General features: G+C 43.9%; 1 protein-coding gene across 1 annotated transcript in view; it reads left to right on the forward strand.

Annotated features, from left to right (window-relative positions):
• Window positions 1-689: 689 nt before the first annotated feature.
• ANK1 (ankyrin 1) overlaps window positions 690-21,855 on the forward strand; it is a 183,501-nt gene continuing 162,335 nt past the window's right edge. Inside the window, exon 1 of the mRNA XM_044278999.1 lies at window positions 690-836. Within this exon, the coding sequence (XP_044134934.1) occupies window positions 825-836 (12 nt within the window). The 5' untranslated portion in view covers window positions 690-824. The remainder of the gene's footprint in view (window positions 837-21,855) is intronic.

Below are 21,855 nucleotides of genomic sequence, written 5' to 3' on the forward strand. Positions count from 1 at the left end.
TACGCAGAGAGTTATCATTGTGTTATCTGTGGCGTTACATAGGACTGCAGCTTACATCTACTACATTATGTGTACTCAGAGAGTTATCACTGTGTTATCTGTGGTGTTACATAGGACTGCAGCTGACATCTACTACATTATCTGTACTCAGTTATCACTGTGTTATCTGTGGTGTTACATAGGACTGCACATGACATCTACTACATTATCTGTACTCAGAGAGTTATCATTGTGTTATCTGTGGCGTTACATAGGACTGCAGGTAACATCTTCTACATTATCTGTTCTCGGGGAGTTATCACCTTGTTATCTGTGGTGTTACATAGGACTGCAGAAAACATCTACTACAGTATCTGTACTTAGAGAGTTATTAGTATGTTATATGTGGTGTTACATAGGACTGCAGGTAACATCTACTACATTATCTGTTCTCGGGGAGTTATCACTGTGTTATCTGTGGTGTTACATAGGACTGCAGGAAACATCTACTACATTATCTGTACTCAGAGAGTTATTAGTATGTTATATGTGGTGTTACATAGGACTGCACTGCAACCATAATGTTGATGTGGTGCTCGGTGAAACTGAGTTTGACCCCCCTGGTATACTGTAAGTCATTTCTCATCATACTTGCTGATTGGCGGATTTCGAGGAAAACTTAGGGAGGAGGGTAGGGAGCCGACAGCGCCTGGACTCGTAGATAGTGAGGCTGAAGCCAGAGATAGCAGAGGACCTCTTGCTTGGGAATCACAAGGTCCGCTCGGTACGGCAGGTGGAGGGCAGAGGCACTTTCCGAGGAGGAGGACCCCTTCTACCAGGGCACTATGATCATTAAGGTGAGTGGAAGCAGTGATGGGGTAGATGGGGGTGTAATGTAGACGTGAATATACTGTATCCAGGGACAAATACCCCGACCATAAGGAATGAGTAAGCCATCCTCTTGTTATAAAGTACTGCTACGATGGCGTAAAAATCCTCCTCTGGCCTCATGCACACGACCGTATGTATTTTGTGGTCCGCAAAAAATATGGATGACATCCGTGTGCATTCCGTATTTTGTGGAACGGAACAGCTGGCCGCTAATAGAACAGTGCTATCCTTCTCCGTAATGCGGACAATAATAGGACATGTTTTATTTTTTTGTGGAACTGAAATACGGACACAGGGAGTAACTTTAGTTTTTTTTGCGGACCCATAGAAATGAATGGTTCCGTATACGGCCCACAAAAAAAAGGAACCGACACGGAAAGAATATACATTCGTGTGCCTGAGGCCTCTCACTGATCCCTTCCCCTACGTGGAGAGAGAGGGTAACCTTATCATGACACTTCACCCCTTAGAGGGATTTTCCAGTTTTATTTAAAATAGATTCTACAACTTTCTAATATTGTTTGTGTTTCAATCCCTCACCATCTTCAAGATCTCCATTTACTGTCAGTGAATTGAAACACTCATCCCGATCCTGTCCATCTGACATAGGCGCAGCGTTTGTTCGTGCATATGCGATGCGTACTGTGCTCGAGTTTTCTGTGCAGATATTCTTGCAGAAAATCTTCAGGGTAATACGGTGCCAGCGAAGTAGGTGATATCTGAAAAAGCTCATGTTCACCGTATGAAAACTGACCTCTGGTGCGGATTTTGAAATCTGCGGCATGTCCTCTGTTTGTGCGGATTTTCCACATAGATTTCACCCTTGAGCAAATCAGGGTCACAATCCGACACAATCTGGGATTTAGATGCAGATTTGACACGAAAATACAGGGAAAAACGCAGAATGCCGCTGACCCAACTTAACTTCATTAAATGCTAAACTGTGAGAGGATACCCGCAGCGGCACGGGTCCGGACACCGCGTTAAGAATGAACAAGTGTTCTCTCTGTGGGGTCGCGGCTTTAAAAACTGCCGTCCGCGTGAACTGTAGCGCTGCCTCCCATTGAAAACAATGGAAGCCGGACAACACGCAGCGCAGAGTTCCTACAGCATAAACCGCCCTATGAACTGGCCCTTACAGAGTATTTGTCCTCTATCTGGTAACGACTCATGTCAGACCTGAACAGAATAGGTCAGCCTCTGGATAAGAATGTTTCAATTCACTGACAGAAAGTGGGGATCTTGAAATGGGCGAGGAATTGGAACACACAGGCGACCAATCAGATTCCACCTTTCATTTTCCAAAGGAGCTCTGAAAAATGAAAGGTGGAATCTGATTGGTTGCTATGGGCAACTAAGCCAGTTCTCCTTTACAGCAGTTTTGATAAATCTCCCCTATTATGTTTTATTTTACACAATGTCCGGGAGGGGAAATAGTCTCGCTACTCAACCTTATCTCATTTGTAAGGCCTTAAAGGGGCTCAGCGGATAACGAGCTGGTTGCAGGGGTTTCGGCTGCTTGAATCACCCCCCCCCCCCCCTTCCTCAGAGATCTGTTGCTATCTGTGGGGAGATGACCATCTGCATGACTTCAATGCGCGACTTTGGCTCCAGACCAGTGTTCACCGCAGCTCTCCCCCTGGCTAATAAAGGGGTGTACTGATGGACCAACCCCCACTAGTGAATACATTTGCCACATTTAGGATACAGTCATTCGTGGCATATGCCGTGTGGCGTTTTCGCCAAGAAATGGAAAATTTTAAATCCGCAGCATATTGAGCTGTGCTGTTGCAATGCGTAGGGTGAAATCTGCAACGAATCCACATGTAGGGCCTCATGCACACGACCGTTGTTCTGGTCTGCATCCGAGCCGCAGTTTTTGCGTCTCTGGTGTGGACCCATTCACTTCAATGGGGCCGCAAAAGATGCGGACAGCACTCTGTGTGCTGTCCGCATCTGTTGCTCCGTTCCGTGGTCCGCCCAAAAAATATAACCTGTCCTATTCTTGTCCATTTTGCACATGGGCGGCTTCTGATTTTTGCGGATCCGCAATTTGCGGACGGCAAAAAACTGAACAGTCGTGTGCATGAGGCCTAACACACACAGATTTTTCTGTCGATTAGGGCTCATTCAGCAAAACACTGATACCAGCCGTGTGTGCTCAGACATGCATGTCACAGGGAAATCCAATCGCAAGTTGCACACCATCGTGGACCGCAACGCAAGTAGCCTGCGACTGCAACTTGGCTGGTGACAGCCAAATCACCGCTCCAGAATATACTCAGCAGCAAGTTGCGCAGGTTTTTGGTTGTGTGATTTTTCTGGGACTTGCTGTCGCCCAGCACATGTCCCATTGTAGCCCTGGCCTTAAGGGCTCGTGCACACGAACGTATTTTCTTTCCGTGGGCATTCCATTTCCGTATGTCCGTTCCACAAGCAAATAGAACATGTCGTATGATTGTCTGCATTACGCACAAGGATAGGACTGTTCTATTAGGGGCCAGTTGTTCCGTTCTGCAAAATACGGAATGTACACGGACGTCATTCGTATTTTTTGCAGATCCGTGTTTTTGCGGACCGCAAAATACATACAGGCTCAGGTTGTGTGTCACAATCCTATAAAACCAGCAGATTACCGGCACGTGATGAATTGCTGGCTGCTCCATTGAGTTTGGCAACTACCAGGTAAGCACTGGCCATGAAGCAGAGGTTACTCGGTGACCGCACCGCCTGGGCTACGTGTACCGCAGGACAGCTGTTGTCGGCTGTTTATTTTCAACATTAAATAATTGCAAAGCATCATGGTCTTCCCCTCCCCCCACTCGTATCACCCCAGTCGTCCTCTTATCACATGTAAGCAGGACACGGGTGTGGTCGTAGTCAGTGACACTGTACTATGACGCATGGGAAGATGTTTTTTTCTAGATGATTTTCGGCAGTTAGTATGATGACCCTGCTGTTATACCGATCCGGGAGAAAAATATCACCGGTGCCTACAGTGGTCACAGACAGTCACAACAGTGTGAGGGCATGGGGCGATGACGCCCTACGTTTTTTTATGTATATTTTTTTTATTTTTGGTAACACAAAGGCATCCATAAACATCTGATTTCAGCTACATTTTTTAATGGTTTTAATTTGTATGCATTTTTTTTTAGCTATTTGTTGTGCTTTTGACCAAATAATAGTACATTTTTTATGATTTTTTTGCAAGCCATGTATTATTTTTTTATAAAAAAGTAAGGAACCCCCCCCCCCCACTGCACTAAAGTCACTTCCTCTATAGATCAACAATAGATTTAAAATTTAAAAAAAGAGACAACTGAAAAAAAAAAAAAACATTGGAGGACTATGGGACAAAAAATGATAGAAAATCGAGGGAAACAACGCCACATCCAGAGCATTCTACGAATTAAAAGAAAAAATGGCATCGACCCAAAAAACACACCTCAAGTGACAAAAAGCCACTAAAAATACCTGCATTTCTCATAGACTTCAATGAAACATTTGGAGGTGGCATTTTTCAGCTAAAAACAACAGTAAAGCCTCATTCACACGTCCGTGTCCGAATCCATGAGAAGGTGGTCAGTGATGCATCCGTGAAGCTGTCCATGAAGGATCCGTGTTGGGTCAGTGTGTCCGTTTTTTGCTGCCCGCGTGCCATCCGTGTTTCACTGACATCCATGTTTCAAAGCATCTCTTCCTAATGATCCGTGAAACACGCATGCAACACGGATGGCATCTGTGTTGCATCCGTTTTCATGGACCCATAGACTATAATAGTCCTAAAGGAACTGTGAACACGGACAAAATAGAGCAAGCATCATTGCTAAAAAAACGGACCAATGGACCGTGCTAAAATGCTGATGTGTGAATACACACATTAAAATGAATAAGGACATGTGCTGTCCGTGGAGAACACGTACAGCACACGTCCGTGGAACACTGATGTGTGAACGAGGCTTAAAAACAAGTTTTTCTTTGGGTGGTTGCACCAAATTTATGAAATGGTGCACAGTTTTCATACATTAGGTGCAACGGCATTGTGTTGTATGACAAGTCTTAAAGAATACACCGGGTGCAACTTTCTGAGACATTTCCAAGGGTTGCAGGTACTAAATGTGCCATAAAACACAGAAATGTCGCAGAAAGCGCTGCAATTGTCACGTCGTATGACATTTTTACACCAAAAACCAGATGTATCTAGTTTTATAAATGTCCCCGAAAAATGCCTAAAGATGGCACCTGCCTTAAGTCTTCTTCACACATGCGATTTTTTTTCAGCGTATTTAAAATTAGATTGGGAGGGGGGGAATTTAACCAATGTCAGAAAATATTATTTTACTACTGAATGACTGTTTTGCCGCCATTCTATATTTCCATGCAAAAAAAGCCCCAAAAAAGTGTTTTTCGAAACTTTTTTTACTACAGGTAGCTCTTTTAGTGGCATTTCTTATTTTGTCACATGTTGAACATGTTCTTTTCCTGACGTTTATTTTAAGCAAAGCCAATGAGAAAAACATCCGAAAAAATGTCATACTCAGAGCACGCAGCATTAAGAAAAACACCCCTTGTATGCAATGCATTTTATATTCCACTATAGGTTTTAATATAACATCTGTCACAATGTTTTTGGCAAAAAGAAATTAATAAATGGTCACAAAAAGTATTCAAAATAAAAATATCTGTTGCAAATTTTTTGACAAAATATGTGTGTTTTCCACACGGATTTTGTCGCAGATTTACATTGCAATTCAAAAGATAAAATTCTCTATAAAAATCTGCAAAATAAATTGACATTTTGTGGATTTAAAAGCCGCGTTGCAGATCAATTTCCATGTGGATTTTTTCAGTGTCTGGCCTCATGCACACGAACGTTGTTTTGGTCCGCATCCGAGCAGCAGTTTTTGCGCCTCGGATGCGGACCCATTCACTTCAATTGTGAAGTGAGAAAAGCATGTGTCTCACCATCTCATTCGCTGCAATGGGACTTCTGAAAATGGGTGGGAGCAAGCAGCGCATGCGTGACCACCCCTCCATTTCAGAAAATAGCTGAGCTAGCACACTGGCTATTTTTTAGAAGTCCTGTAGCAAGGAATGGAGGGGTGGTTGCGCATACGCGGCTTGTTCTCCATTCGGGGTGGTTAAGCATGCGCGGCTTGTTCTCCATTCGGGGTGGTTAAGCATGCGCGGCTTGTTCTCCATTCGAGGTGGTTGAGCATGCGCGGCTTGTTCTTCATTCGGGGTTGTTGCGCATGCACGGCTTGTTCCCTATTCGGGGTAGTTGCGCATGCGCGGCTTGTTCTCCATTCGCGGTGGTTGCGCATGCACGGCTTGTTCTCCATTCAGGGTAGTTGCGCATGCACGGCTTGTTCTCCATTCGGTGTGGTTGTGCATGCGCGACTTGTTCTCCATTCAATATCCACCTGTGACAACCATTTAAAAAAAAAATCTAAATACATAATAAATACATTTTGCTGATTAATTTCACAATCTATCGTTATGGGGGGAGGATCTATAATGTAGATATACAGTTAAAGTTATGGCTTCCTGCAGCCACCACTAGAGGGAGCTCACTGCATACTGTCTATACATAGAACTGTATAATAAAATAGTATGCGGGTCGCTCCAAAGCTCCCCCTGGTGGTGGCTGCTGGAACCCAGAATTTTATATTTTCCCTATTTTAAGTCAGTATAGGGGATTTTGAGCTCTGGGTAAAAAAAATGGAGCTCTGACCCCTGTAAAAATATGTTGAGAAATTAATCAGTGCAGAATATTGAACCTAAAAACATCACGATGGCAAAAGGTGGACTCTCACTTTAAGTGTGAATCTGGCTCAACATACAATCTGCTGCATTGTAGTTAACAAGAACCATCCATCCTGGGAGACCATAGCCCCTTCTTTATAATGCCTAGAAGCGGATCCCTCCCTCCCACGGGCCCGGCTGTCATTACCAGGAGAAGGGCATGCATGGCGGCTGCTGTATAATTTATATATGGGGTAGGAGATCTTCTCTCTGTAATTACTTAAATATGTATGTAGTAGTTTTCAGCAGTTCCCTGCTCGGTATCTCTCTTAAGTAACAGATCAAAGGATCCCCCCGGCTTTATAAAGGACCAGTCAGACAAAATCTTTTCTTCAAGCACATTAAAACTACAAAGTAAAAAGTGAAGTACAAGACAGAAAGTGCAGGGAGTCAGGAGGGAATTCTGGGAAATAGTATGCCGTGAATAATGGAGTTTTGGTAAAGCTTATCTCTGCTCAAAACCTTTTGTGAGTTAAAGGGAACCTGTCACCTTGAAAATGCAGTCCTATCTGCAGGTTGTAGAGCAGGGGGTGCTGAGCAGATTGATATACACGTTGTGGGATAGGATTCAGTAAAACTAGTCACGCATTCATTTAAAGGTTATGTACACCTTTGGAGGCAATTTTGCATTGTATTCATTTTGAGCTTAAAAAAAATATATAATTTTTATTAAAAATGTTGAACCCCTGTCTTTGTACAGCCTTGAGTTTATCTAGTAGCAGGATCTGAATTTACTCTCTGTTCAGTCAGGCAGCTCATCTCTGCTCTCTGATCTTATAAACACTTATTATAGCTCAGTTCTTATGTTGCTAATAGGAATGTGGCTTAAAGGGCTTATCTGAGACTACAAAAACCCGCCCCATGTGCCGGGCCCCTCACATTGAATATACTTACCCCACTCCATGCACCGCTCCTGGTCCCCGCGCCGCCGCAGCTGCTTCTCCCTGTGCACGGATGAAAACATCCTGGGTCGGGGGGAGCAGCCAATGGCAGAAGGGCCCGCGATGCTAGGGAGGCTCCCCCCCCCCCCCCCCGACAGCGGATGTTTTCATCTGTGCACGTGGAGAAGCTGCTGCGGCGGCGTGGTTACCTGGAGCGGTGCAGGGAGCGGGGTAACTATATTCATTGTGAGGGGCCCAGGATATGGGGTGGGGGGCATTTTATAGTCTCGGATAACCCCTTTAAATAAGCGTTTATGACCTCTTAGTAATTTAGAGATAAGGTTATAAAGTGAAAGTAAAAAGTAGATTCCCACAGCTAGACAAACAGTTAACCCTTTGTAACAGAACAACTCAATATTTTCTAATAAAGACCAATTGAACTACTTTATGCAGCGTTGATTAGTCGCTGTAGGTTGGTATTTGAGCACTATATGGTAGCATTTACTTATGTATTATGTGGCACTGCACTGTAATATATTACTTTTGCAGTGTGTAGTGGTGGTTAAACTGTATACTGTTTTTGGCTGGGGTATGGCATTGTTATTTGGCACCATACGTTTTGGAACTTACAATTAGGCACTTTGTTATTTGCACATTGTATATCCATATACACCATCTATCTATCTACAGGTATCTATCTATCTACAGGTATCTATCTATCTATCTATCTACAGGTATCTATCTATCTACAGGTATCTATCTATCTACAGGTATCTATCTATCTACAGGTATCTATCTATCTATCTATCTATCTACAGGTATCTATCTATCTACAGGTATCTATCTATCTACAGGTATCTATCTATCTATCTATCTATCTACAGGTATCTATCTATCTACAGGTATCTATCTATCCATCTATCGACAGGTATCTATCTATCTATCTATCTATCTATCTATCTATCTATCTATCTATCATCTATCATCTATCTACAGGTATGTATCTATCTATCTACAGGTATCTATCTATCTATTATCTGTCATATTTATCTATCTATCTATTATCTCTCTTATTTATCTATCTATCTATCTATCTATCTATCTATCTAATAAATCTACAGGTATCTATCTATCTATCTATCTAATAAATCTACAGGTATCTATCTATCTATCTATCTATCTATCTATCTATCTATCTAATAAATCTACAGGTATCTATCTATCTATCTATCTATCTATCTATCTATCTATCTATCTTCTATCTACAGGTATCTATCTATCTATCTATCTATCTATCTATCTTCTATCTACAGGTATCTATCTATCTATCTATCTATCTATCTATCTCATATCTATCTATCTATCAATTATCTATCTATCTATCTATCTATCTATCTATCTATCTATCTTCTATCTACAGGTATCTATCTATCTATCTATCTTCTATCTACAGGTATCTATCTATCTATCTATCTATCTCATATCTATCTATCTATCAATTATCTATCTATCTATCTATCTCATATCTATCTATCTATCAATTATCTATCTATCTATCTATCTAATAAATCTACAGGTATCTATCTATCTATCTATCTATCTATCTATCTATCTATCTCATATCTATCTATCTATCTATCAATTATCTATCTATCCTGGAAAGGACTCTCCCGATGCATTGACATCTGTGTAGCGGTAGTTTTTGGAGTAAGGAAAGTGCCTGCATCATTTCCTCCGCTAATGGAAGAAGGATAGTCATACAGTACCTGCCATAAAAAGCCCCACACTGAAGCTATGCATCTGCTGACTCTACGACTACTCCAGGCCTATAAAGCGCCTCCGAGAAACTGCATGGCATCCCCTGGCCGAGCTCACTTACATTAACACAGCTGCATTCTAGAGTGTCACATGACGGTATATATGATGTCAATACATTTAATCCGGCGTCTGATATCATGTGGAATTTCAGATTGAGCAGAGATATTGAATTAGCAAATTCCTTTGATGAAAAGACACAGAGCGTTCCGCTGCTCAGACCCCCAGCAATGAGCTCTAGACTTCTGGAGAAGCTTGCAGTAAGGCCTCATGCACACGGCTGTTGCCCGGCCGTGGCCTTACTGCGGCCCGCAAACACAATCACGGATGCGGAGCTTCCATGGTGTTTCTGTCCTCGCCTCCGCACCACAAAAAATAGAACATAGAACTGTCTAAGGGTCCTTTTACGGGTCCGCAAAATGGGTCCGCATCCGTTCCGCAATTTTGCGAAACAGTTGCGGACCTATTTATTTTCAATGGGGCTGAAATGTGCTGTCCGCATCCACAAAAAAATAGAACATGTCGTATTCTTGTCCGCAATTGCAGACAAGAAAAGGTATTTTCTATAAGAGTGCCGGCGATGTGCGGTCCACAAAATGCGGAACGCACATTGCCGGTGTCCGTGTTTTGCAGATCCGCAAAACACATACGGACATGTGAATGGACCCTAAGTCCCCTATCAGTCTGTCTTTGGAGTGTGGGAGGAAACCGGAGAACCCGGAGGAAACCCACCCAAACACTGGGAGAACATACAAACCCCATGCAGATATTGTCCTTGGTCAGATTCAAACCTAGGACCGCAGCGCTGCAGGGCACCAGTGCTGACCACTGAGTACAGGTAATGCTAGGAAGAACATTTTCTTTTTCACTGGAGCCATTGCGGTCAGACATCCATCGCCCTCAGTGACAAATTTAAGCACAGACTAAAAATATCTTATAGTCGGCAGATGTAGCAGAGCTAACGTTGTCATTTGTTTGGAGCTTCACTTTAACAAGTTCAGCTCTGCTGTATCTGAACCCAGAGATCACCAAGTACAAGAGTAATCCTGCTGGGGTTATTGAATATTATCAGTACTACTCTCCATAGTGATGATGTAATGCCGTCCGGCGGGTCTCCTGAGGAACGCTCTGAGAGTGCCTCATTATGTATGCAAGCGCCAAAAGAAGCCTCCCGGTGCTTCTTTTGCAACTGCCTTTGTAAGATTTCATGTTAATTCTTCATTTATTCTGTCCTAATTGTCCCATGTTACCTGGAGTTAATTTTACGCCGTTTTGTACACCGCGTCTGTGCTAAAAAAAACGAGGTCCCCAGTGCCCCCTTCCTCCCAAAGCAGCAAAGCAGATCTTCATGCGCTACATGCAAATGCTGAGGTCTGGCTGCTAAAGACGTGCGCTCCCTCCCTGCTGGATACCATCTACATCCCAACACCTATCCTCCAAAGAGGAGCCGCAGAACAAGAGCACATTCATATACTGGCTTCTATCCATCCATCCAGGCATGGGATTCAGCTGCTTCCCTCCAGTTCTCCAGATCCGGTTGTTAAAATTACAGCCAGATGGGAGAACCGTGTTACCGGCTGAGTCCCAGTCCGATGCTCTGACGGCAGTGGTAGACGATCACTTCCATTGTGGATATATGTAAGTGTAGTGTCTATATAGGCTATGTATGCATACCTCCCAACAGTCTAATGACATGAATATGAGATTCACTCTAAATGATGGAGGTACTACTCTCGAATTTTTAGATGTAGTCGTTGTGGTTAGTGGCAACGGCGGGATATCGTAAGACCACGGCGACCAACTCTTTGCTGCACTATGACAGCTTTCATAGGCAGTTTATCAGACTTAGGCCTCATGCACATGACCAGTGTGTGTTCTGCGGTCCGCAAATTGTGGATCCGCAAAACACGGATGGCGTCCGTGTGTGTTCCGCAATTTGCGGAACGGCACAGACAGCTATGAATATAACTGCCTATTCTTTTCCTGCGAAACGAGAATGGGATGGGTTATATTTTTTTTGCGGATCGCGGAACGGAGCAACAGAGCAAAAACTGAGGCTCGGATGCGGACCAAAGCAACGTCCGTGCGCCTAAGGCCTCATGCACAAGGCCGTTGTTCTGGTCCGCATCCGAGCTGCAGTTTTGGCGGCTCGGATGCGGACCCATTCACTTCAAAGGGGCCGCAAAAGATGCGGACAGCACTCCGTTCCGTGTTTCGCAAAAACAATATAACCTGTCCTATTCTTGTCCGCATTTTGCGGACAAGAATAGGCAGTTATATCCATGGCTGTCCGTGCAATTTGCAAATTGCGGACCGCAAAACACACAACGGTCGTGTTCATGAGGCCTAAGTCTACATGCACACGAATGTTGTTTGTTTCCGTGTCCGTTCCGTTTTTTCTGCGGATAGGATGCGGACCCATTCATTTCAATGTGCTGTCCGCATCAGTATGCCCGTTCCGTAGCCCCGCAAAAAAAAAAAAAAGAACATGTCCTATTCTTGTCCGTTTTAGGCATTGTTACAAAGGATCAGCAAAAAAAAAAAAAAAATAAACGGATGGCATCCGTTTTTTTTTTGCGGATCCGCAATTTGCGGACCGCAAAATGCATACGGTTGTGTGCATGTAGCCTAAAAAGGATTAATAGCACTAAGGAAGGATAAAAGACACAGGCCCTGGAATTGAAGAAACGTCTCCTTGTTAGTATGTCATTCTATATGACAGGCGGTCACCAGACCAGATGCGGCAATCAAAGGATTTTCTCTGGCCCCTACTTCCTAATAGCTCAACTGCCTGTGCGTATGTCATCATTAGCCAGAGTGGTCGGCGGCTACAGTGAGTCTCTCGCTCTGGAGGACCACCATGTCCTTGCATTATATAGCCTAATTGATTTTAATGGACACTGTGTAATACTTTATTTGCCCTATGGTGGAGCTGTAGGGAAATTAAAACCTTGCTGCCAGGTTCCTCCACAGAGCTGATCACTGCAGAGTCCCAGCAGCAGGACACCATGTGACTAGCCTAGCCTTCTATTAAGGCTACATTCACACGACCGTATGTGTTTTGCGGTCCGCAATATGTAGATCAGCAAAATACGGACACCGGCTATGTGAATGTAGCCTATGATAGAAATGCCTATTCTTGTCCGCGATTGCGGACAAGGATAGGACATGCTCTATCTTTTTTGCAGGGCCACGGAACTACGGATGCGGACAGCACATTGTGTGCTGTCCACATCTTTTGCGGCCCCATTGAAATGAATGGGTCTGCACCCGTTCCACAAAATTGCGGAACCAAAAATACGGTCGTGTGAATGCACCCTAAAACAGGACTGTCCTAAGAAACCCTTTAATGTGTACTGGAAAATTATCAATGCTAATGTACTTGTTTTGTTTCACTTCCTCCTGATTTGTAAGATCTCTGCTTGCTGTAAGTTAATTGAAACATTATTTACAGAAAACCTGTACCGACCATTTCCCACAGCTAAGAGCATACCTGCCGACCCATTTTTTGTGGGGGACAATAAATAAGAATAAATATATAAATGTATTTACATATAATGGGCACTGCTGTGTGTTTTGCAGGATATTTCTATGTAGAATGGGGGTGGGGCTTAAAATGTCCCGTGATTTGGGACTCAAATGTTGAGAGCTATATGAAAGTTTGTTTCGCGAGCATTGTCCAACAGTATGGACTGATATTTTACCTGCACTGATACATTGTAACAAACTATCAGCCAGGAGGGTGATTTGTGCACGCACCACGTACACTTGTGAAACAGACTTGCTGCAGCCCTCCTAGGACCGCGGGACAGACGACTAAATTCTAGACTGCCCTGCTGGATCTGGGATGGTTGGGAGGCATGGAATAACTATGGCATTTGGACACGTAGCAGTCGCCCTCAAGCAGGGAGGTTGCTAGGTCAAAACATTCGGGGCTGGGCCCCTGATGTTTTGTCCCAGGCCCCGAATGTCTAACCTGTTAGCTATAACAGAACAGCAATACAATTGAATCTAATGCACTGCAAGAGCTGAAGGACCTGTGGTGACATCACAGGTCATGTGATCAGTTCTAAATGCAGTAGCTGAAAAGGACCTGCGATGATGTCACCATCATGTGACCAGTGCAGGAGAGGATGGCTCAGCAGTGAAGAGAAGTCCTGGGAAGAGGCTGAGGTGAGGTCTGCTACATGAGAGGTAAGTGAAGGGAGAGGCAGAATAGTTATTTAACTGAGACGGTATGTTAGGGCTGAAGGGAGGGAAGTTATTTACATGGGACAGTGAGGTGGAGTGATGTTAATTACATGGGACTGAAATTTGGAAGTAACTGGGGTAGGGTGATATTATTTACATGGGACTGTATGTTGAGGGGTAATGATATTTATATTGGACTGCATGTTGAAGGCAGCTATGGGAGGGAGTGATATTATTTACATGGGATTGAATGTTAAGGGGTAATGTTATTTACATGGGACTGTATGTTGAAGGCGGCTGGGGAGGGGGTGATGTTATTTACATGGGACTGTATATTGGAAGGGGCAGGTGTGATGGTATTTATATGGGACTCTATGGCGAAGGGAGAGAAATAGTATTATTTACATGGGACTGTATGGTGGAGGTGCTGAGGAATTATAATTTCTGAGGACACTAAACGGAGGAATATAACTACAGGGGGCACTGCAGGCGGCATTATAAATACTTGGGGCACTTCAGGGCGAGCATTATACCAGTAGGCGGCGATATAAATACTGGGGGCACTGTGGGGGAATTTTAAATCCAGGGGACATTATAAGTGTTCTTATTACTACTGGGGGCTCTATAGGAAGGACTTATAGATCCGCCTTATTTCTACTAAGAGTACTGTGGGGGCTTTATTACTACTGAAGGTCTGCAGAGAGCTTTATTACCACTGGGGGGACAGTAGGGGGCCTTATTTCTACTGGGGGCTCTATGAGGGTATTATTAATACTGGAGGGCTCTTCTACTAATGGCGGCACTCTTGGGGAGCGTTATCATGGTTGGGGGCACTGTAGGGGGCAGTATTACTAATGAGGGCATTCTAGAAGGGAATTACTATTGGTGGTTACTATGGGGGCACTAGTTTTTCTTCAGGATAGTATTTGGGGGTACAGAAAAGTAAGGAAGCTTAGATGTCTGTGTGTCACACTCTGCAGAGACGAGGCGGCTGAGAGAAGTTGTCCAGACCGAATGGAGAAGATGCTGACAGAGAAGATCTACATCAGATGAGACGGAGGCACAGGATGTGAGAGGTATGTGCTGCTGTATAGCAAGTACAGCAAAATGTCGTCAGTGCTAGTGTTTGCTGGGGGAGGGGGGATGCGGTTGTTCAACTTAGAGAATTGAGCCATATTCATTGGTGCTTGGGCCCCGGATCTTTTCAGACCCTAGCAACACCCCTCCCCTTAAATCCTAATGCCTAAAGGAGACCAAAGGTATACCTCCCAACTTCTCAAAAGGCTGAGAAAGGACCACACTAGCGGTGCAAATTATTATTATTTTTTTACCCCAAGCCATACCTCTAACTCTGCCCAGTGCCTATCTATACACATCCAATCATGCCGAGTTCCCTTTGTACCGCCACACAGTAGTTATTCCCCTTTACTGCCCCCACACAGTATAATGATCCCTTCGTATCCCCTTTAACTGTAAGAATGCCCTTTTATTGCCTCCACAGTTATGCCCTGTCAGTGCCCCCACACAGTAATTATGCCCCCTTTACATTAGAATGCCCCCATAGTGCCCCAACACAGTTGTCTGCCCCAGTGGCATTACTAGAGATGAATGGGCCTCCCCACCTCAGCAACTTCTTCACAACCCCCTACTCCCCTCCAATCCCCACTCCTGTGGCTAGTCAAGATCGTTCTCTCAGACAAGGTCCGTTTCCTACAGTGTCACTGTATGTAATGTCATTGTATAATATTGTTGAGGGGGGCCTAACAATAACATCTTTTAGTCCTCCTCCTGAGTGGGCTCCTTCTGAGTTCGGGCCCCAAAGCAGCCGCTTCCCCTATAGCTACACCCCTGGTCTGCTCCCTTAGTGTCCCACTTACAATAATTTTCCTCTCTTAGGGTTAATAAAATAAAAATAAAAAAGTAATACTCACCTAGCCCCATTCTCCCAGTGATAATGGGCACCTAATGTTCTCCCCAGCAGCAGGTGTGATTCATTGATAGCTGAACTGAGCAGGAGAGTGCACAGACCCGGGAGGATGATCTCCAGGCTGTGCTCTTTCCTAATCTGCCTAGCAGGTGTGGTGACGTCATCGCGTCTGCTGCTGGAGAGAGTACCGGTCGGGGAATGGTGGAGCAAGAGCTGAGCACTCCTGCTTCACTTTTGTACACAACTGTATCTTCATCCTCAGGATATAACTCAACTATCCTGGGACTGCGGGACTGCCGCCAAAATCCGGGACTGTCCTGCTGGATCCTGGACGAATAGGAGGTATCTGAAGGCCCTTCAGTAATTATAAAAGACTCATGATGGGTAGGGGGTTGGTTATAGATTTTGCATTTGGGCCCAGGAGCCTCAAGTTAGGCTTTCTGTCAGGTAAGTAGAACATCTAGGAGTTTTTATTCTGTTTTTTGGTTAAAAAAAAGTGACGATTGAGACATGTTAACAACACCCTTTAGACCCAGCCCTGCTCAGAAAGCTAAGGATTTGCTACACATATATCCAGTCTATGTCGATATTCAGTACTTTACTGATACATTGCAGCAAACTATCAAGAGAGTAGCTCCATCTGCATACTTTCCCCAGTTAGATCTCTACAAGCAGAACCAGTACCTTCCAAGATGTGTTTATCTCACAAGACTGAGACCAGCAGATGACCCGGACCTGGCTTATCTAGCAGTCCACATTGTCATGGTGCAGGCCATGTCTGCGCTCTGCTGAGGCTGATGTTCCTTGGGGTTTATTTTTTTCCTATTTTCTGTGGTTTCTGCTAGCGCTTATTATAGTATGCTTCACAAATCGCTGCTATTGTATTACAGTAAAACCCACTTCTACCACTCAACCTCCCGGATATTATCCATCCACAGCTGTTCTACACCATTGCTATTAGAGCGCTCTTGTGTCACTAAATACTTTATTCAATTGTGTTGCTTACATGGGCTTTTATATTGGGTCTCAATCGGTTCCATACATGTTATATTATATCACTGATTCATTTGCTTAACTTGTTAGATTATATTTTTTAATGATCTCCTTGCATTGGTGCCCATATACCATATTGGTATATACACACGACAGAGGCATACACAGATCTTAGAGGGCCCCAATAGCTAGACTTATTATGGGGCCCCCCTGCCCCACCCAGTTTCCTAGTAAAAACTCCCAGGTAATGCGGAACAAACAGCGCGACTCCCCAGATTTCTGATGTATCTACAATTGGTGACTTTTTGTATTACAATTTTTTTCAATTAAAAATTTCTTCCACCTAAAGGAGTTATGTCATCTAAAGCTAGGATATGCCACTAATGTCTGATAGGTGCAGGTCCCAACTCTGGGGCACAGACCTATCTCCAGAAAGAAGTGCAGGAGAGCGGACTGCACATGCGAGACCACCCTCCATTACTTTCTATTTGATTGCAGAAAATAGCGGAGAGCTGGCTTGGCAATTTCCGTAAGCCCCATAGAAGTGAATGGAGCATTGGCAGCGCTTGTATGGATAGGTGGGAACTGCATCGATGAGACCTTGGTGGCAGGGGTGTGACTAAAGGCCCATGGGCCCTGGTGCAAGATTCAGCTTGGGCCCCCCTGTCCCTCAGTGCTTTGTGTGTCTTCTTATGCGGCACAAGGGTCTTTGGGCCCCCTTAGGCTCCTGGGCCCAGTAGCAACTGCTACCTCTGAACCCCTTATAGCAGGCATCCTCAAACTGCGGCCCTCCAGCTGTTGTAAAACTACAACTCCCACAATGCCCTGCTGTAGGCTGATACCTGTAGGCTGTTCAGGCATGCTGGGAGTTGTAGTTTTTCAACAGCTGGAGGGCCGTAGTTTGAGGATGCCTGTCTTATAGCTACTCCCCTACTTGGTGGCAAATCATTGCAATATACTTCCAATGCTTGAGATGACACAGCCCCTTTAAAGGGAACCTGTCACCAGGATTTTGGGTATAGAGCTGAGGACATGGGTTGCTAGATGTCCGCTAGCACATCTGCAATACCCAGTCCCCATAGCTCTGTGTGCTTTTATTGTGTATAAGATATGACTCTTTTATGTTAATTTGCATATGTATCAAAGCGTTTTTTTTACACAATAAAAGCACACAGAGCTATGGGGACTGGGTATTGTGGATGTGCTAGCGGCCATCTAGCAACCCATGTCCTCAGCTCTTTACACAAAATCCTGGTGACAGGTTCCCTTTAAGTGGCAGAGATTTTTAATTGAAAAAAAAAATTGGAATACAAAAGTCACCCTCCACCTATGTCGGATAAACACATAAATACAGTGATCCATCTTCTCCTTTCCTTGACACAGTATATTATGAAACTGTCTGCCAGAAGCCGCCACTAGGGGGAGCTCAAGGCAGGCACTTAGCTCTCTCTAGTAGTGCCTGATGGAAAATATAGTGAATCTATGTCGGGAATAGGCGAAGCAATGAGTTTCAGGCCCCCCTTTCCCCCCGGACCCCAACAGTCTCATGGTCTGCCTCTATGGTAGGTATACAATTCCCTGTAATAGTCCTAATGGTCTAGAGTAGTTTTGGAGCTAAAACTAATCTCTTTTGCTATTTTGGTTGACGAAGGGTTAAATGGTTATATCCATGGTGGTAATTTTAATTTCTAGAAGTCTATGATGAAAACAATAAGCCTAATATAGGCATATTTCTGGTTAGTAAATGACCCTCCCCCCCATAGTTTTTCTCAGGGTGGATTTGATTTAAATCATAGTTTTCTAAAAGACTAATTCTTTCTGGTATAACTTAGGGCTCTTTCACACTTGCGTTGTCCGGATCCGGCGTGTACTCCACTTGCTGGAGGTACACGCCGGATCCGGAAAAACGCAAGTGAACTGAAAGCATTTGAAGACGAATCCGTCTTCAAAATGCGTTCAGTGTTACTATGGCAGCCAGGACGCTATTAAAGTCCTGGTTGCCATAGTAGTAGTGGGGAGCGGGGGAGCAGTATACTTACCGTCCGTGCGGCTCCCGGGGCGCTCCAGAATGACGTCACTCTGGAGCGCCCCGGGAGCCGCACGGACGGCAAGTATACTGCTCCCCCGCTCCCCACTACACTTTACCATGGCTGCCAGGACTTTAGCGTCCCGGCAGCCATGGTAACCATTCAGAAAAAGCTAAACGTCGTATCCGGCAATGCGCCGAAATGACGTTTAGCTTAAGGCCGGATCCGGATCAATTCCTTTCAATGGGCATTAATTCCGGATCCGGCCTTGTGGCAAGTCTTCAGGATTTCTGGCCGGAGCAAAAAGCGCAGCATGCTGCGGTATTTTCTCCGGCCAAAAAACGTTCCGTTCCGGAACTGAAGACATCCTGATGCATCCTGAACGGATTTCACTCCATTCAGAATGCATTAGGATAAAACTGATCAGGATTCTTCCGGCATAGAGCCCCGACGACGGAACTCTATGCCGGAAGAAAAGAACGCAAGTGTGAAAGAGCCCTTATAATATGCAAGTAGATGAAGATTTTTAGAATAACAACTTTTCATATTAGTTTGATTAGGTTGATTCTGCATTCATAGGTTTGTAGAAGTTAGGATTAAGGTCTTTTTTCTCAACTCTGTTTATGTTATAACATTTTTGCTGTGAAGAAGAGGCATGTGATCTCTGCTGAGTCAAATTCAGTTTTGAGAACTGCAAAAGTAAACCAAGCATCTGTCATAATATCTTGTAGGCAGAGAAACTGCCCAATAATCTTACAAAAACCTCTGGAAGAGCATGACACTGTGAATGGATTAATGGAATTTATTTACCAAAAAAATGACACATATAGAAACATAGAATGTGTCGGCAGATAAGAACCATTTGGCCCATCTAGTCTGCCCACTATACTGAATACTATGGATAGCCCCTGGCCCTATCTTATATGAAGGATGGCCTTATGCCTATCCCATGCATGCTTAAACTCCTCCACTGTATTTGCAGCTACCACTTCTGCAGGAAGGCTATTCCTTGCATCCACTACTCTCTCAGTGAAGTAATACTTCCTGATATTACTTTTAAACCTTTGCCCCTCTAATTTAAAACTATGTCCTCTTGTAGCAGTTTTTCTTCTTTTAAATATTCTCTCCTCTTTTACCGAGTTGATTCCCTTTATGTATTTAGCAGTTTCTATCATATCCCCTCTGTCTCGTCTTTCTTCCAAGCTATACATGTTAAGGTCCTTTAATCTTTCCTGGTAAGTTTTATCCTGCAATCCATGTACCAGTTTAGTAGCTCTTCTCTGAAATCTCTCCAAAGTATCAATATCCTTCTGGAGATATGGTCTCCAGTACTGAGCACAATACTCCAACTGAGGTCTCACTAGTGCTCTGTAGAGCGGCATGAGCACCTCCCTCTTTCTACTGGTAATGCCTCTCCCTATACACCCAAGCATTCTGCTAGCATTTCCTGCTGCTCTATGACATTGTCTGCCTACCTTTAAGTCTTCTGAAATAATGACCCCTAAATCCCTTTCCTCAGATACTGAGGTTAGGACTGTATCACTGATTGTATATTCTGTTCTTGGGTTTTTACGCCCCAGGTGCATTATCTTGCACTTATCAACATTAAATTTTAGTTGCCAGATTTTTGACCATTCCTCTAGTTTTCCTAAATCCTTTTCCATTGGGTGCATCCCTCCAGGAACATCAACCCTGTTACATATCTTTGTGTCATCAGCAAAAAGACACACCTTACCATCGAGGCCTTCTGCAATTTCGCTGATAAAGATATTAAACAACATGGGTCCCAGAACAGATCCCTGAAGTACCCCACTGGTAACAAGACCATGGTCTGAATATACTCCATTGACTACAACCCTCTGTTGTCTGTCCCTCAGCCACTGCCTAATCCATTCAACAATATGGGAGTCCACGTACAGCCTTATTCTACATAATTAAAAAAACTAATCTTTATTTCATGATGGGATAACCTTAGGATGGTAATATATTTTCCTCAAAAAGCATTTTATATAAAAAAAATCTGATTTAAATAAAAAAAATCCGATTTCCACCCAGGTTTTTCAGCTGTTTTTAGTAGTAACAGGTGGTGAAGTTTCTTTTTAAATAATCTAAGTAAGTCAAACTCTGACTAATTTTATAATATATCTATATAGGGGATGGAGCTACAGTTTTCTGATAATGAGCACTAAATCCTCGGCTTCCCGTCACACCGTCACACATTTTGGTTATTTACATCCACCACTAGGGGGAGCTCAGTGGAAATAGATTTACACAGCATTGATTGAACTCCTCTGTGTCTGCCTAATGGCAGTTGTGGGCAGTGAGAAGTTCATAATTTAACTCTATGGACAAGTACAAACCGGATTCCAAAAAAGTTGGGACACTATACAAATCGTGAATAAAAACTGAATGCAATTATGTGGAGGTGCCAACTTCTAATATTTTATTCAGAATAGAACATAAATCACGGAACAAAAGTTTAAACTGAGAAAATGTACCATTTTAAGTGAAAAATATGTTGAATCAGAATTTCATGGTGTCAACAAATCCCAAAAAAGTAGGGACAAGGCCATTTTCACCACTGTGTGACATCTCCCCTTCTTCTTACAACACTCAACAGACGTCTGGGGACCGAGGAGACCAGTTTCTCAAGTTTAGAAATAGGAATGCTCTCCCATTCTTGTCTAATACAGGCCTCTAACTGTTCAATCGTCTTGGGCCTTCTTTGTTGCACCTTCCTCTTTATGATGCGCCAAATGTTCTCTATAGGTGAAAGATCTGGACTGCAGACTGGCCATTTCAGTACCCGGATCCTTCTCCTACGCAGCCATGATGTTGTGATTGATGCAGAATGTGGTCTGGCATTATCTTGTTGAAAAATGCAGGGTCTTCCCTGAAAGAGATGACGTCTGGATGGGAGCAGATGTTGTTCTAGAACCTGAATATATTTTTCTGCACTGATGGTGCCTTTCCAGACATGCAAGCTGCCCATGCCACACGCACTCATGCAACCCCATACCATCAGAGATGCAGGCTTCTGAACTGAGCATTGATAACAACTTGGGTTGTCCTTGTCCTCTTTGGTCCAGATGACATGGCGTCCCAGATTTCCAAAAAGAACTTCGAATCGTGACTCGTCTGACCACAGAACAGTCTTCCATTTTGCCACACTCCATTTTAAATGATCCCTGGCCCAGTGAAAACGCCTGAGCTTGTGGATCTTGCTTAGAAATGGCTTCTTCTTTGCACTGTAGAGTTTCAGCTGGCAACGGCGGATGGCACGGTGGATTGTGTCACTGACAATGGTTTCTGGAAGTATTCCTGAGCCCATTCTGTGATTTCC

The sequence above is a fragment of the Bufo gargarizans genome, chromosome 2 (assembly GCF_014858855.1).
Source record: "Bufo gargarizans isolate SCDJY-AF-19 chromosome 2, ASM1485885v1, whole genome shotgun sequence".
Lineage (NCBI taxonomy): Eukaryota > Metazoa > Chordata > Amphibia > Anura > Bufonidae > Bufo > Bufo gargarizans.